General features: G+C 38.9%; 2 protein-coding genes across 3 annotated transcripts in view; one reads left to right on the top strand and one right to left on the bottom strand.

The window, feature by feature from the left end:
* chd3 (chromodomain helicase DNA binding protein 3) overlaps positions 1 to 4,351 on the top strand; it is a 40,321-nt gene extending 35,970 nt beyond the window's left edge. Inside the window, exon 40 of the mRNA XM_060874582.1 lies at positions 2,918 to 4,351. Within this exon, the coding sequence (XP_060730565.1) occupies positions 2,918 to 3,021 (104 nt within the window). The 3' untranslated portion in view covers positions 3,022 to 4,351. The remainder of the gene's footprint in view (positions 1 to 2,917) is intronic.
* Positions 4,352 to 5,303: 952 nt separating this feature from the next.
* tnfsf12 (TNF superfamily member 12) lies at positions 5,304 to 12,549 on the bottom strand. 2 transcript variants are annotated; one of them, XM_060874578.1, is made up of 7 exons: positions 11,997 to 12,549; positions 9,594 to 9,675; positions 8,040 to 8,096; positions 7,657 to 7,713; positions 7,534 to 7,557; positions 7,332 to 7,459; positions 5,304 to 7,182 (listed from the first exon to the last, which is right to left on the bottom strand). In XM_060874578.1, exons 1-7 carry the CDS (start codon positions 12,168 to 12,170, stop codon positions 6,928 to 6,930), a joined length of 777 nt encoding a protein of 258 aa, XP_060730561.1. In that variant the 5' UTR covers positions 12,171 to 12,549; the 3' UTR covers positions 5,304 to 6,927. The 2 variants fall into 2 exon arrangements, with proteins under 2 accessions (XP_060730561.1, XP_060730563.1); XM_060874580.1 differs by lacking the exon at positions 8,040 to 8,096.
* Positions 12,550 to 13,313: the final 764 nt, after the last annotated feature.

Here is a 13,313-nt window from a genome sequence, read left to right as displayed (position 1 = left end):
GTGAGATATAAGATATTTTCCTTGTTTCGTGTGTACATGACTGGAAAAATCTTGCTTGTTATTTAAGACCCTGGTTTGTTTCTTTTCTTTTTGCCAGTCACAAAAGAATGTTTATGAAATGGTCTGAATTAGATTTCAAGTTGATAGGTTCCCTTACTATATTTTCTTTTACTGTACTACAGTTAATGGATGTGGGCATTATTGCACAAGCAGCATGGATTAATCAATACAAATATAGTAGCACATCACATTACCAAGGAAATAATATATTTTGAAAATATATTTAATAGATAAGGAATAAAATAAGCTTGGGCTTGTTGTTATAGGAATAGGATCAATGATGGGGAAGTATGATTTCGTTCAGTGTTTTCCAATAAGATCATATCAAGTGTTTTGTTCCTCTTCAGCAATATGCCAATGTGAAAGTTTTTCGTTTAGCTGGAGGAGGCGTTATGTTTGCAGGTTGTTCGTCCATCCTTCAAAGATTCCCAATAGCACAATATCTCAAGAATGATTGATTGCATGTTTAGACAATTTGTATTGAAATTCATTGTAACCATCAGATGAACTGATTAGATTTTTGAATTGATACAAAACAGAGTCTAGCTCACAGTTCTAAATGTGTAAAATGAGTTTTCATCAATATCTTTCTTCCTGTTTAAAGTATATTTTACGAGTATTTCATGCAAACAAATAATTAAGCAGAAGAACTAGATTTGGCATCAGGTTTTACCTGTTTCTAAAAAAACAAAAGGCACATCGAACATTGTATTCATTTATAGTTATGTTTAATATTGTAGAATGTCTGTGAATCTAGTTCATTTCTGTTAGCACTCTGATTATAGCAGCTATAAACATATCCTGTAAGTCTTCCCTCACTAGCTTTATTTTTTTCTTGTAGTTAGTAAAAAAAAATGCAGCTTGTCTTGTTATGGAGAAACCACAAAGCCTTCCATCCTGAAGACTTTTCAGTGTCAGAGAAGCTTAAAGTTGCAGCTGTTGACACTGGAGACTCCTTCCATAAAATGCTAAATAAACCTCAACTGTGAATTTGCTTGATGTTACATAATCCATGCCATTTTATGAAACACCATCTGACCAATCTGAATCAAGAACTTAACAGCACTGATGTATGAGGTGCATATGAATATTTAATTGATGTCTTTTGAGATTGAAAATTGATGTTCAAAAATTGTATGATAATTGTATGAAATGAGAAAAGGGGTCTATTTTCGCTAGACAGTCACCTTTTCCTAATCTCTGATAGGATGGTAAACTTCCCTAAGGACATTTGTCTTCCATGACTAGCTAATGTATTCAGCGGTGAATCACTATAAGTTTAAAGATTATAATTGCAGTATGTAGCTACAAAATGCAAGGTCATCCATTTCCTAATATGTCTCTTTATAGTATTATATTGCAGTATTACTTTAGTACTAGAAAATAGTGGATATGTATTTGCGATATTCCATAAATTCACTAAACTACAGTCCCATCTGAATGTATTGGAACAGCAAGGTTAGTTTTTTTTGTTGCTCAGCATTGAAGACATTTGGGTTTGAGATCAAAAGATAACTATGAGACAATTAATCAGAATTTTAGCATTCATTTCCTGACATCTACATTTGCTAAACAGCTTAGAACATGAAAAGTTTAATTATTTAAATATTTTGTTATTTTCTTGTAGTCTATTTGTTTTGGTACCATTAAACTATAACAGGGGTTTTGTTTAGAAAAGCCACTATGACCTGTCTAAGCTGAGTTTTACCTGATGGTCTTGTTTTGTACACATGAACCAGCTTGGCCTCAGCCTTTGCTCACTGAAAATCTTGGTGGTCTGCCACCAAAGCTGGCAGGAAATGAAAATAAAAATTCGGATCCGTTTTCTCATTTTTATCTTGTGATCTCAGTCTCACCCTGAGCAGGATAAAGCAGTGACTGTTTGATGAATGAATGGCTAGCCATATCATGTAGATATTTCCTTTTGTCAACATCATGAAAAATATCTTATATGGCTAGCAATGTTGTTTTTAGACCCAATGTTATATACCCAAAATTGTTCTTCACCTGCTGTTGGTACCAAAGGAGAATAATTGATTTGGACAAATGTAGAAACATAGTGCCTGGAATTTTACAAACTTTTTTCCATAAATGTGTCACATGGTATTGCACAATCGAGTCATGTATCAGAAGGAATTCTTCTACATGAAGGCAAACCTCGATTATGATCCTCTTCCCCAAACAAGGCTTGAAATGGTCCTGGGTGCTGACTTAATTTTGAAAACCAAAGCTTTGAATTAAATGCCTTTGATAAATTTGGGATAGTGAGTTTTAGCACAGCAATCATTTGTAAACCAAAGCTTATCTTCAGTGGGAAAAGAAAAGAACAGATGTGAGTAAAAGGGACTGAAATCTCATTCACACAGTAACATTGTAGGTTTGTGTCCAAGTTCCGATTTTTTTCTTTTAAAACATAACTGTAACATCACTGGGCATGTGCTGACAGGCTGCAGTACGACATGATTCACTGTTCGGAGTCACAATGATGTGTGTGTGTGTGTGTGTGTGTGTGTGTGTGTGTGTAATTTCTACATAAACAAGTCTGGATTTTTTACATTGTATCATGATATGTGGTTTTGATGCATAAGAATATTAAAATGTGAACAGAGGTGCGCTGCTTTGTTCATCGTCAGTGGTTATATTTGTAAGATAAATGAAACAAAACAATGCAAGACAAGAAGCAAACACCTGGAATAAAATGGAAACGTTTAAAAATGAAAAAGCAGAAAGATGAACAGGGGAAATTAAAAGACAGGTTTATTTAAACAGTAGGGATTGTTCTTTGGAATGGAAAAGCTAGATCCATCTTGTCTGACTGTAAAAGTTAAATGTAATCCATGTGTGTGTGTTTCTTTAGTGCTGAATGGGCCTCCAATGTCAGTCAAAAAAGAGCGAGAGGCAGAGCTTATGATGGGAAGGAGGGAGCAACGCAGCGGAGAAGTGATCTGCATCGACGATTGAAACCAGCCATAAACCCTAGTCCTGCACACACACGCACACACACATTAAATCAAGTTATTCTCTCGTTCTCTCAGCAGACCTGAAGTGATGAAAGTATGTTATGGCCGGGATATAATTATCAAAATGAACAACAAATTGAGAAGAAAAAAAAATCCTCTGAACACACATCATGTGACTTTAACCGGCAAACTACCTAGTTATTATAATAACACTGTTTTGATGAAAACCAGTGTAACAGGCTATATAAACAAAACAGAACACTCCTCACTCACACACACACACGCACACACAACCAGTTGTCTATCTATTCTCGCTTAAATTCTGCCTTGAACCAACTGCTAACACTTTACTCAGAGACACACACAAACACCTTCTGCACACACACACACACACACACGCATACACACACAACTACAGAACCTCATTAGCATTCTGCCTCCCTCTGAATCAGAGATGAAGCTGCATGTGTGTTGTAAAAACATTTGCCAGGCTTCATATCATCCCCTTGTTTCAGCAGCATGCGTTGTCATGTGTGTTTCATGCAACATTTCAAGCATCCAGCTGTGCCTCTTGTTCCATACTACAGTCTCAGCAACAGCTGGATTTTTTTTGTCTTTTCAGTACAATTAGCTGTAAAACCAACACTGAGAATAAGACCATTCAGTACATTAACAGTTACGGTTATTGAAATGAAATTGATTTCTTTAAGATGCAGCTCCGGCTTTTTGTAATTACTTCACATAATTTTTGTTTTTTGAGCTGCCTGATATGATTAAAAGGAGAGACATGTAAGACAGGGGCACTGGTCATTGTCTCTTGTTGGAATAGATGGGCCTTAATAGCATTTAGCTTTTGGAACACAAGCATTGATGTGCATTCTGATTGGCAAATGCAAACTAAGCCATGACATGCCATTAAAAGAAACATCTGAAAGTATTTCTTAGCTGTCATTTTCATGATGGTTACTATATCAATTTCAACAGTGCTTTACTTCCTCTAATTCCCCTCTGCCTCCATTCTATCTTTCCCTTATCTCTACATCACTGCACTCTTCCTTCTTCTCATGGAAACAAACAAAAAAATCACCTACTTCTTTATCTCAGCGCATCTTTCCAAATTGTTTCTCACATTTCTCTTTCTCCTTTTTACAGAACTGTCTCTGAATTGTTTGCATATTTAAGCTCAGTTCATTGTGTTTTTCCAAGTTTTTAATCCTTGTTCCTAGCACCTATAATTATTGTTAACGTTACTGTTGATGTTGTCCTTGATGTTACGATTGCGAAGCTTCTACCAAATGAAAATAAGGTAAAAAGAAAGATAATTCTTTGTATGTTTGGTCCATGATGTTTCTCTATATACAGCTTATTGTTATAATAACCAACGAAGAGGTTGAACGAACTTCGGAACATTTAACATCTTTCTAGCTTGCGATCTACAGTAGATTTGGGGCTTGCAAGTAACCTGCACACCGTGGATCAGTCATGTAATCCTAAAATGCATTGACATTATAATGAATTCATCTATTCTAAGATTAGTAAAATCCCTAAGTTGTCTCTGAAAATGTTTCAACTTGACACCTTTGGCTGCTGAAATGCACAGTATTAATGACATAAGCGCCTTAACAGCAAAAAAACCTGTAAAGAGTTGAAGAGAGTATGTAACTCTGCACTTGCTTGCTCTTACATTATCCTTAGCTAGGCCTCACCTCAAAGTGATAGATAATGAGTTGAGAATTTAATTTATTTGCTCTATTCCCTTGCATACCTCCTGTGTGAAGACTGAAAAATTACATTTCAGTGCTTGACTAAAAAATTGGGAGAGTCTAAGTGTTGAATCAAGCACCACTTTTTGTCCACTCTGTATTTCTATATTTTTTATGTTTCTTTTCCAACATTTCATTTATTAATAAGTGTCACTGTGTAAGCTGTGGTTCCGAACCCGTTCCAAATCAGTGGCTATGCTGTGATTTGACTCCAGGTGGACGAACGGAACATGTTAATAATGCATCTTTCTTTTCTTTTGTTTGTAATAAAGATTCGAATGAAAAAAGATAAGTGTACATTCTTAGCAAACCAAACAGCTTCTTATTATGGTGATCGCAAAACGCTAGTGTAGAACAAAACAGTACGTTCTTTACTCATAACCGTTTTCAGTCTTTAATAATTATAAGAAAGAACTCATAAATGATTCTTCACAATGCCTAGTGTTGTACACATGAGGAGTCAAACCTTGGCCATTAAAACTATTTACACTAGTAAACAAAAAGCCATAGAATTGCCAACTTTTCTTTAACCTTATTTATTGTGTAAAATCAATTAATGACAGTTATAACAAATAAAAACTGCAACCTCTCACACACATTCAGTTTGGCCATTGTGAACGTTCAGGTTCGGTTTAAAGTTTTGGCTTTGTGTAATAGTATAAGTCAGTCAACCGGTTTTTAATGGCCAAAGAGATAGTTTAAGGTCTATCATATTAAAAGGTACACCATGTACATATTGTTTCATATTCAGGCTAAAGAGCCGTGAAATATTAACTGCCATTGCAGTTACCCTGATCTCACATTTACACACACACATACACACACACACACAGCAATTCCACACTTCATCTCAACCCAGACGAGTTTATCTTGGACGCTGTTTGTGAACAGCAGAAACCCCTGCAGCAATCCAAGTGTGGATTGTGTGCAAAGAGCAACCCCAGAAAGTGGAAATAAAGAAAAATGGCAGAAGGAAGAAGGGGGAAAGACTAGATGGAAGAGACAAATGGGAATATGTTACTCCTCCAAGTTTTTTGGCTATTTACTCAAGATGATAAAGGAAGTGAGAGTTGAGGGCATGGGGAAACAATGGGGGTACAGATATACAAAAGGGAAGCTGAGGTAGGATTAGGAAATCCAATCAGCACAATGTGCATTTTAAACGGCAAACATTCCATTTCAGATCTAATTGAACCGTCCTTTTTATGGTAGTCTTAATCCCAAGAGACATCAAAATGACACGCTAGTTCTTTCACACATGTATAACCCATGAGGCTAAATGCAGTAAAGTTGGTATAAATTCTGTAACTTTACTGCTGGAAAACTTTAAAAACTAAATGTGCATAGTACAAAAAAAACCAACATGGGTATATTGTGACTTTGTTATATGATTTATCTATAGCAATGAACATTGAAATGCAGTGCTGTAAGCTGTTTGCATACCACCACTTCATGCCTATCAGTACTGTATTTTCACAATCATATAAAAAACATTATATAACAATATAGTAGGCACTTAAAGCGCTTAAAGTGTCCGTGAAGGCAGTAATAAGGACAAATGCAGAGTAGTACTTAGTGTGTATTTGGTAAATCAAAATTCAAAGCTGAACTGATCCAAAGACAGCCGTAAGTTAGTCAGAACCAATGTTTGTTCAAATTAACAATTGATAAAATCACATGTCCGCCTTGTAATGTCAGTCTTAACGTCACCAAAACTGTACCCTCTGTTCAACCTGCCTTTGCCATTGTTTAGGCAAGGCAGCCATTTGTCTGGAACAAGGTCCTCATCAAGCTACAATCAGTGTTTTTGCACTTAAGTCCTAACCAATGCAATTTAAAAAAGATGCACTGTAACTGTCCAGCATTCATTGTTTTATGTCTTTACCATCCTGATTATTAGGCACTAGAATGTGTAGAGTCATTTAAACTACTCTCAGGTGCCTTTGGAAACATCACTGTCTCAGTCACAGACGTTCTCCATGACTGCACGGACTCTATCCAATATGTCAGATTTATATATAAAAAAATACAGATGTTTAACTTTTTTAACAAAAAAGATGGTTCATCCAGCCAGTGAGTATCGACTTTGGTAGATCTCAGAATAACGATGCAGTCAGTGAGGCTGAACTGTACGGCTGTATCCACTAGTTCACCTTGAAGAGGCCGAAGTAATGTTTGCCTGAGTCCTTCAGGGTGAATTCACTTCCGGTCTTTGCCTTAAGCTCGGCGCCTTTCTCTAAGAGAAGAAGGCCAGAAACCTGGCATGGCTTCAGGAAGTGGAACTGTTTAAAACCTGTTGTTGGAGTGGTGCTGTATCCCTCCATGCACTGAAGTGAGGGGCCCTGTGGGACAGTCACTTCCAGCTTCACATACTGACTCGCTTGCTCACTAAAATGCACCTGAAAGAGAAGTAGAAAGTGATGGGATGGAAAACATTGAGTCAAAGGAAGGACGGTGCTATTGAATAAAGAGTAACAAAGAACAAGCAAAAATTGGACCGAATATCTATGTGTTTCTAGAGTAAAATGAACAGATGAAGCCAACTTACTTGACAGTAAAGAAAGTAGACACCTCGCCGAAGTATTTTAAATGTGCCTGTCTCTGTGTTATACTCCACGGCCTGACTCATATTCAGGTATTGTTCAGTCCACCCTTTAATGATCCCCTGAGTCCCCACTGTAACACACGCACACACACACATTAATACCCTACAAGTCACAGTGTTAACATGAAAATTTATATTGTCTTACCTGTTTTGAAGGAATCTTTGGTTACTGTGAAAAACAAAAGGCACATCTAAGAACTTTTGGGACGATAATTTAAAAAAAATGTCTATAATTTTGTGTAGATAAACCACTCTTTTATCAACTTACTCTCGAAGTGAGAGGCGACTTTCCTTCCATTTCCATTTTTACCTTTTGTCCCTCCAGCTTGCAAAACAAAGGAAAAGGGGAGAAATGTTTTGGAATAAGACATAAATGTTTCTGGAATGTGTTCTGGTAGAAAGATAAGATGCAAGGTGTCAGTGTGAGGCCTCAGCAAGTTACTGAATAGAACAGCTGTGAAGATAAAAATGCCATGAATTAACCTAGCACCATTTCTTGATTAGCTGAGGCCCAGAGTGGCTGTCCAGATGTTCAAAAATTGTCTTCCCTTTCCTCCACTGTACACCTGTCAGACTTGAGAACCTTTTGGATAATAAAATAAGAAATTGTCTATAATTGTACATAGATAAATCTATGTTTTATCAACTTACTCTCGAAGTGAGAGGCCACCTTCCTTCCATTTCCATTTTTTCTTTTTGTCCCTCCAGCTTGCAAAATAAAAGAAAAAAGGAGAAAGTGTTTTGGAAAAAGTCATAAATATTACTGGAATGAATTCTGTTGGAGAGATAAGATGCAAGGTGTCTGTGTGAGGCCTCAGCAAGTTACTGAATAGAACAGCTGTGCAGATGCAAACACTCTGGATTAAACTAGTAGCGTTAGCTGACCAACTGAAGCCTTGATTGTCTGTCCAGATGGTCAAATATTTTCTTCCCTTTCCTCCATTCTACACCTTTCAGCCATTGTTTTATCACAGACATGCACAGTATGTTCTCTTTCCTGTATAAGAATAAAGACTGGATCTTTCGTGACCCAGAAAGGGGCTGTAAAGATTCCATGTGTGAATGGGGGAGAGAAAGAGCAATGGCCACAGCTACTATTCAGCAATGGTAATAAATTAATAGATGTTCCAAACGTTCTTTTTTGTTTTTTGTTTTGTTTTCTTGAGCATCTGGGTTTATGACTGCTCTCAGCAGACCTTAAGAAAAAAAAATCAGTCAAACAATCTGATACAACTCAGACCATAGACATCAAAAGGGGGTCCAGAGAAGCACTTCACCCAAATGTTATTGCTGGCAAACTGGGTGAAGTAGCAGCCTCATGCTGTCCCCGAAGGCTGCTATATTTAGGCAAGAGTACAAATCAAGCTTCAAAAAAAAAAAAGAAAGAAAAAAAGACTGTGGCTGAGCATTTTGGCTCTGGATTCACAGTTATCATGTGTCTGTTGAAGCATTTCAGCTGTTCAATAAGTCTCTAATTATTCATCTGTTATACACTAATCTTTATTTTCTCAATTTTCTTACCATTATTGCAGGTTGCTTGCAATTTTTCCCTGTTAATGCAGCATGCTTTTTCCTGCACTTGCCTAACTAGACCAGATACTTTATCACATAATTGCAGGAGCTATCAAAGAGCATTCATAATTTCACAAAATAACAAACTAAGGTTATTTCAGGCTTCACCAATGGGGTCACTTGAATTTAGAATGTCCCAAAAACCGCCAACCCCGTGCAACTCTCGTGCCAGTTGGTTTTGCTGGGTGCATGTCCAGCTCAAGCCTGCAATTTCTCATGTCACTCAGCATGTTGCCTCCAGCTTCCAGTTGCAGATTTTAGAAATATGCCCATTAGTTTACCCAAGATGTTAATGTTGTCCAAGGCTCTGTAAATACCATCCAAAGCATTTCTCTTTTTTTGTTGCCATTAGATAGTGAGGCATATTTGGCATATTTTACAGACAATGCTCAAATGTCCTTAAAGTGTTAAACTTACACTTAGCTTCTCAACAGCAATGTGAAGCACCCATAATTTTACCATTTTATTCTGAAGCAATTTTATAACGCTTGTCAATGTGTCAATTCACTGTCTTTAACTTCACACCCTATGCTTGCCAGATTTCTGTCATTACATAAGAGCGCCATATATTACCCAGAAAGGACTTGTTTGTCATCAAATGCTTAATGTTTAAAAGTCATGTACTCTCAGTACCTTCTCTCTTCACTCGCAGGCTCTCCAGCAGCTCCCTCTTCTCCAGGAAAAGCTGGACAATAGCCTTGCGCTGCAAATTTACCTGACAGAGAGAGAGAGGGGGTGGGAGGGCATAAATATGTGGTATGTGGTGTGTGTAGACAGGAGTGTGTTGTTATTAATTGGTGCTTCATGTGGCCAGTACTCGAACCAGGCAAAGCCTGCGAAATAATCAAACCCACAGACTTTTCTGATCCAGACACAAACAAACACTACCATCTCCCTTCCTGGAGCTTGGCACACACTTCAACACTCCTCTATTAATAGGTCACCCACAAAACTAGCTGCCACACATTAGACCTATTTTTTGTTTTTAAAAAGCTGCAGATTCCTGGCATGTTTAAACGGCCTTGTTGAGACTGGACCAAGAAAAACATTAGTAAAAAATTATGACCGGCATGCAAGCTTTGTCAGCGATTCAAACAGGGTTTTTTTTTAATAAGAGCCATATTGTGTGAGGAAGAGATGCAACAGGTCTATGCAATATTTGGCAAGAAATTATTTGAGCAATGTGATTTTTTTACTGCATAAATCAAGTGAATGCCACAGAGGCTAGTGCACATTTAGTTCAACTCACTATGCAGCAAAGTTAGTGCCGGAGTCATGCGTGGCTCGACTGTTTGCTGAATCAGCATGTCTTTCTAAGCATGTGCATGTGTGTCTGCTAGAGTTGCACATATGGAAATTTTTTTATATTGTTTCATATTACCACTGCAATAGATTAAAACACATTAGTGAACGCATCATGTAACCTTGTTAAAGGCTGAAAGTAGGCACCATCTTGCTCGCCATAAAGGGTTCTTCAGGGTTTCTTCCCTCTTTTGGAACCAGTAAAGGATTTGTAGAACCCTACAATCAAGGGTTTCCATTTCAAGACTCAATATATAATTTCATTAGACAGCTAAAAGTCATTTATCTAAGTGTGTATTGTTTGTGGGACCATGAGAATGAATAAATAATCACTTTGCTACTTATGATGGGACTTATGACAAGCATGAAACATTTTTTTAAACTGGACACCGGCTTTATAGGCACGTTGCAGACTCTACAAATACAAGTTCTGCAAATGCCAAACATTTAACTTTAAACATTAAAGATTCGTCCTTCTCTGGTAACTTTGAATAGACCCATACTGACTCACAAGAATCTTTCCCTTTCAGAATTGCATTTAAAAAAACACTGAGCCTAAACTAAACCAGAAAATGTTTTGAGTGGATTGTGTGCTTACTCATTATGCACATCTGTAGCTTTGCACTGTTTAGAAGTCAATTGCACTTCCTCCTCGAATGACATTCTAGCGATCACTGCACCATAATTACACACACACTTATAGGAGACGCTGGACAAGCTGCTTTTGCCCGTTCCGTCTGCCTGCTCGGGCGCATGCGCGCGCCAAGTGAACCAGCAGTTCCAGTAAATTGCGCTAAACGTGGCTTGGCAGAAACGCTCAGGCCAAATAAGCCACAACTTGCAGTGCCTCTCCGCTGGAGCGATAAAACTCCCCCTCTCGGACCCCCACAAGTGCTCCCACAGCTGTTTGTATAATCAAGAACACAGCATGAGAGCTTTTGCCCGAAATGTCCACAAAATAAGCAGCCAGGCGGTTAAAGCACTGCGCAGACACGCGTGTGAGTGCAGTTAGGAGAATGGATGCGCAATTACACAATGATCAAGCGGAACACTGAGCCGTGTTTATTACCGACCGGCCAGCGGCGCTAGAACCTCTACTGCTTTATTTTCTTCCTGAGACACACGTCTCTAGCCATAAATGTAAGGTACAGTAGGCTACATTCGAGCTCCTGCAAGTTAAGAAATACAGTGGAATTGAGCCTGAGGGAAAAGTCTTAAAGAAATCCGCGGTGGCTTTGGATAAGGCGGTGATTCTGGAATATTACTGAAGTGTGAAAAGCCTATGACTTCTATGCACTTCATACATTCATGACTCTCATCCCAACTGTCGCGCTTTAAGTAACGCTATGAAGCCAAAGTTCATGATGTGGCTATTCGTTTGTAACAAACTTCAAAAATAAGACGATGTTCTGCAAATGCAATATCGTCATATACAAATCCTGCTTATGTGTAAAAATCTGGAAATGCTACTGTATCTCTAGGATTTCTCTAAAGCTCGTAAACAGACAAAACTGTACAGCCGATTTGTAATAGTCAGTAATAATAAATGCACAATTTTTAAAAGAAATTATTAGTAAACAAGTAAACAGTGATATGATGATATAAACCAAGACATTTATGAGGTGCATAGGATCTTATTCATGTAGTATTTGGTGGGAAATGTGAAGATTGTTGATCCTATGTGAAAGGAGAACTTCAGAGGAGTGCAGGTTCCGTGCATGATGGACAGTCTACCTGATCCAAGCGGTCGCGCAGATTTTGGACGGACCTGGTCAGATCTCGGGTTTGTCGCCACGTCCATGCGGTAAACACGGCGCTGGAGGCGGCGAGCGCGAGCGCCACGGCACCGAGCAGCGACCACGCGGAACGGAGCGGCCCTGCACGCCTCCTCTGCACTATCCGATGCATTGTCACGCACGGCTGCTGCTGCAACTTCACCAATCCGCAGTTTTCCACTCAGTCATTGCAGACGCGTTGTGCGTGCACATTTTCGTTTTTGTTTGGTCCCGAGCGCACAGACCCTTAGCAGACCTTTTAAGCGCGCCTGCAGATGGTGAGAACGAGCGCGCGCACTGTTGTTTTTCCGGAGTGAGCTCGCGCACTTCTGACTCTTGCAGCCTCAGAATATAATCTGGCGTCTGTCTATAAGAAAGTGCCACAGATTCACAGATGAAACTCTTTTTTTCTTCTCCTGAAACGGCAGCTGAAAATCACGTTCTGGTTGTGTGAGTTGTCAGACTTGCTCTGCTGAATTCTCACCGCACACTTCCTCGTCCTCGGAGAATATAACAGACGACTCGCAAAAGAATCGGTTCTTTTTCAACCACTCTTATAGGCTAAACGAGCCAAGCGATTCTCAAAAACGAGCGAGTCGAACATTTCCACAAAATTTAATAATTTTCTACTTTTTTCAACATTCTTGTACTGTCTTGCCATGTATAATATATAGAACCCTGACTGTAAATTGGCCATGTCAATATTTGTATTATAAACCATTAAAACTGGTTAGTTAATTAGAGTCATCATAAATCTGCAGTTCCCTGAGCTGCAATTGATAGTCAGATAGATGGTTGTTTCTAGCCCTGTTTTAACCGGATTTTTTTTTTTCATGTAATGTGATTTTTCAGTGATTTAATTAGCAAATCGGGGGGCACGGTGGCTTAGTGGTTAGCACGTTCGCCTCACACCTCCAGGGTTGGGGTTCGATTCCCGCCTCCACCTTGTGTGTGTGGAGTTTGCATGTTCTCCCCGTGCCTCGGGGGTTTCCTCCGGGTACTCCGGTTTCCTCCCCCGGTCCAAAGACATGCATGGTAGGTTGATTGGCATCTCTGGAAAATTGTCCGTAGTGTGTGAGTGAATGAGAGTGTGTGTGTGCCCTGCGATGGGTTGGCACTCCGTCCAGGGTGTATCCTGCCTTGATGCCCGATGACGCCTGAGATAGGCACAGGCTCCCCGTGACCCGAGGTAGTTCGGATAAGCGGTAGAAAATGAGAGAGTGAGTGAATTAGCAAATCCATACAAGATAAGGAATAACATGCCCTCACTCACCTA

The sequence above is a fragment of the Tachysurus vachellii genome, chromosome 7, assembly GCF_030014155.1.
Source record: "Tachysurus vachellii isolate PV-2020 chromosome 7, HZAU_Pvac_v1, whole genome shotgun sequence".
In the NCBI taxonomy this organism is placed as follows: Eukaryota; Metazoa; Chordata; class Actinopteri; order Siluriformes; family Bagridae; genus Tachysurus; species Tachysurus vachellii.
Note: the sequence above shows the minus strand (reverse complement) of the source record. Positions and strands in the feature narration are given on the sequence as shown.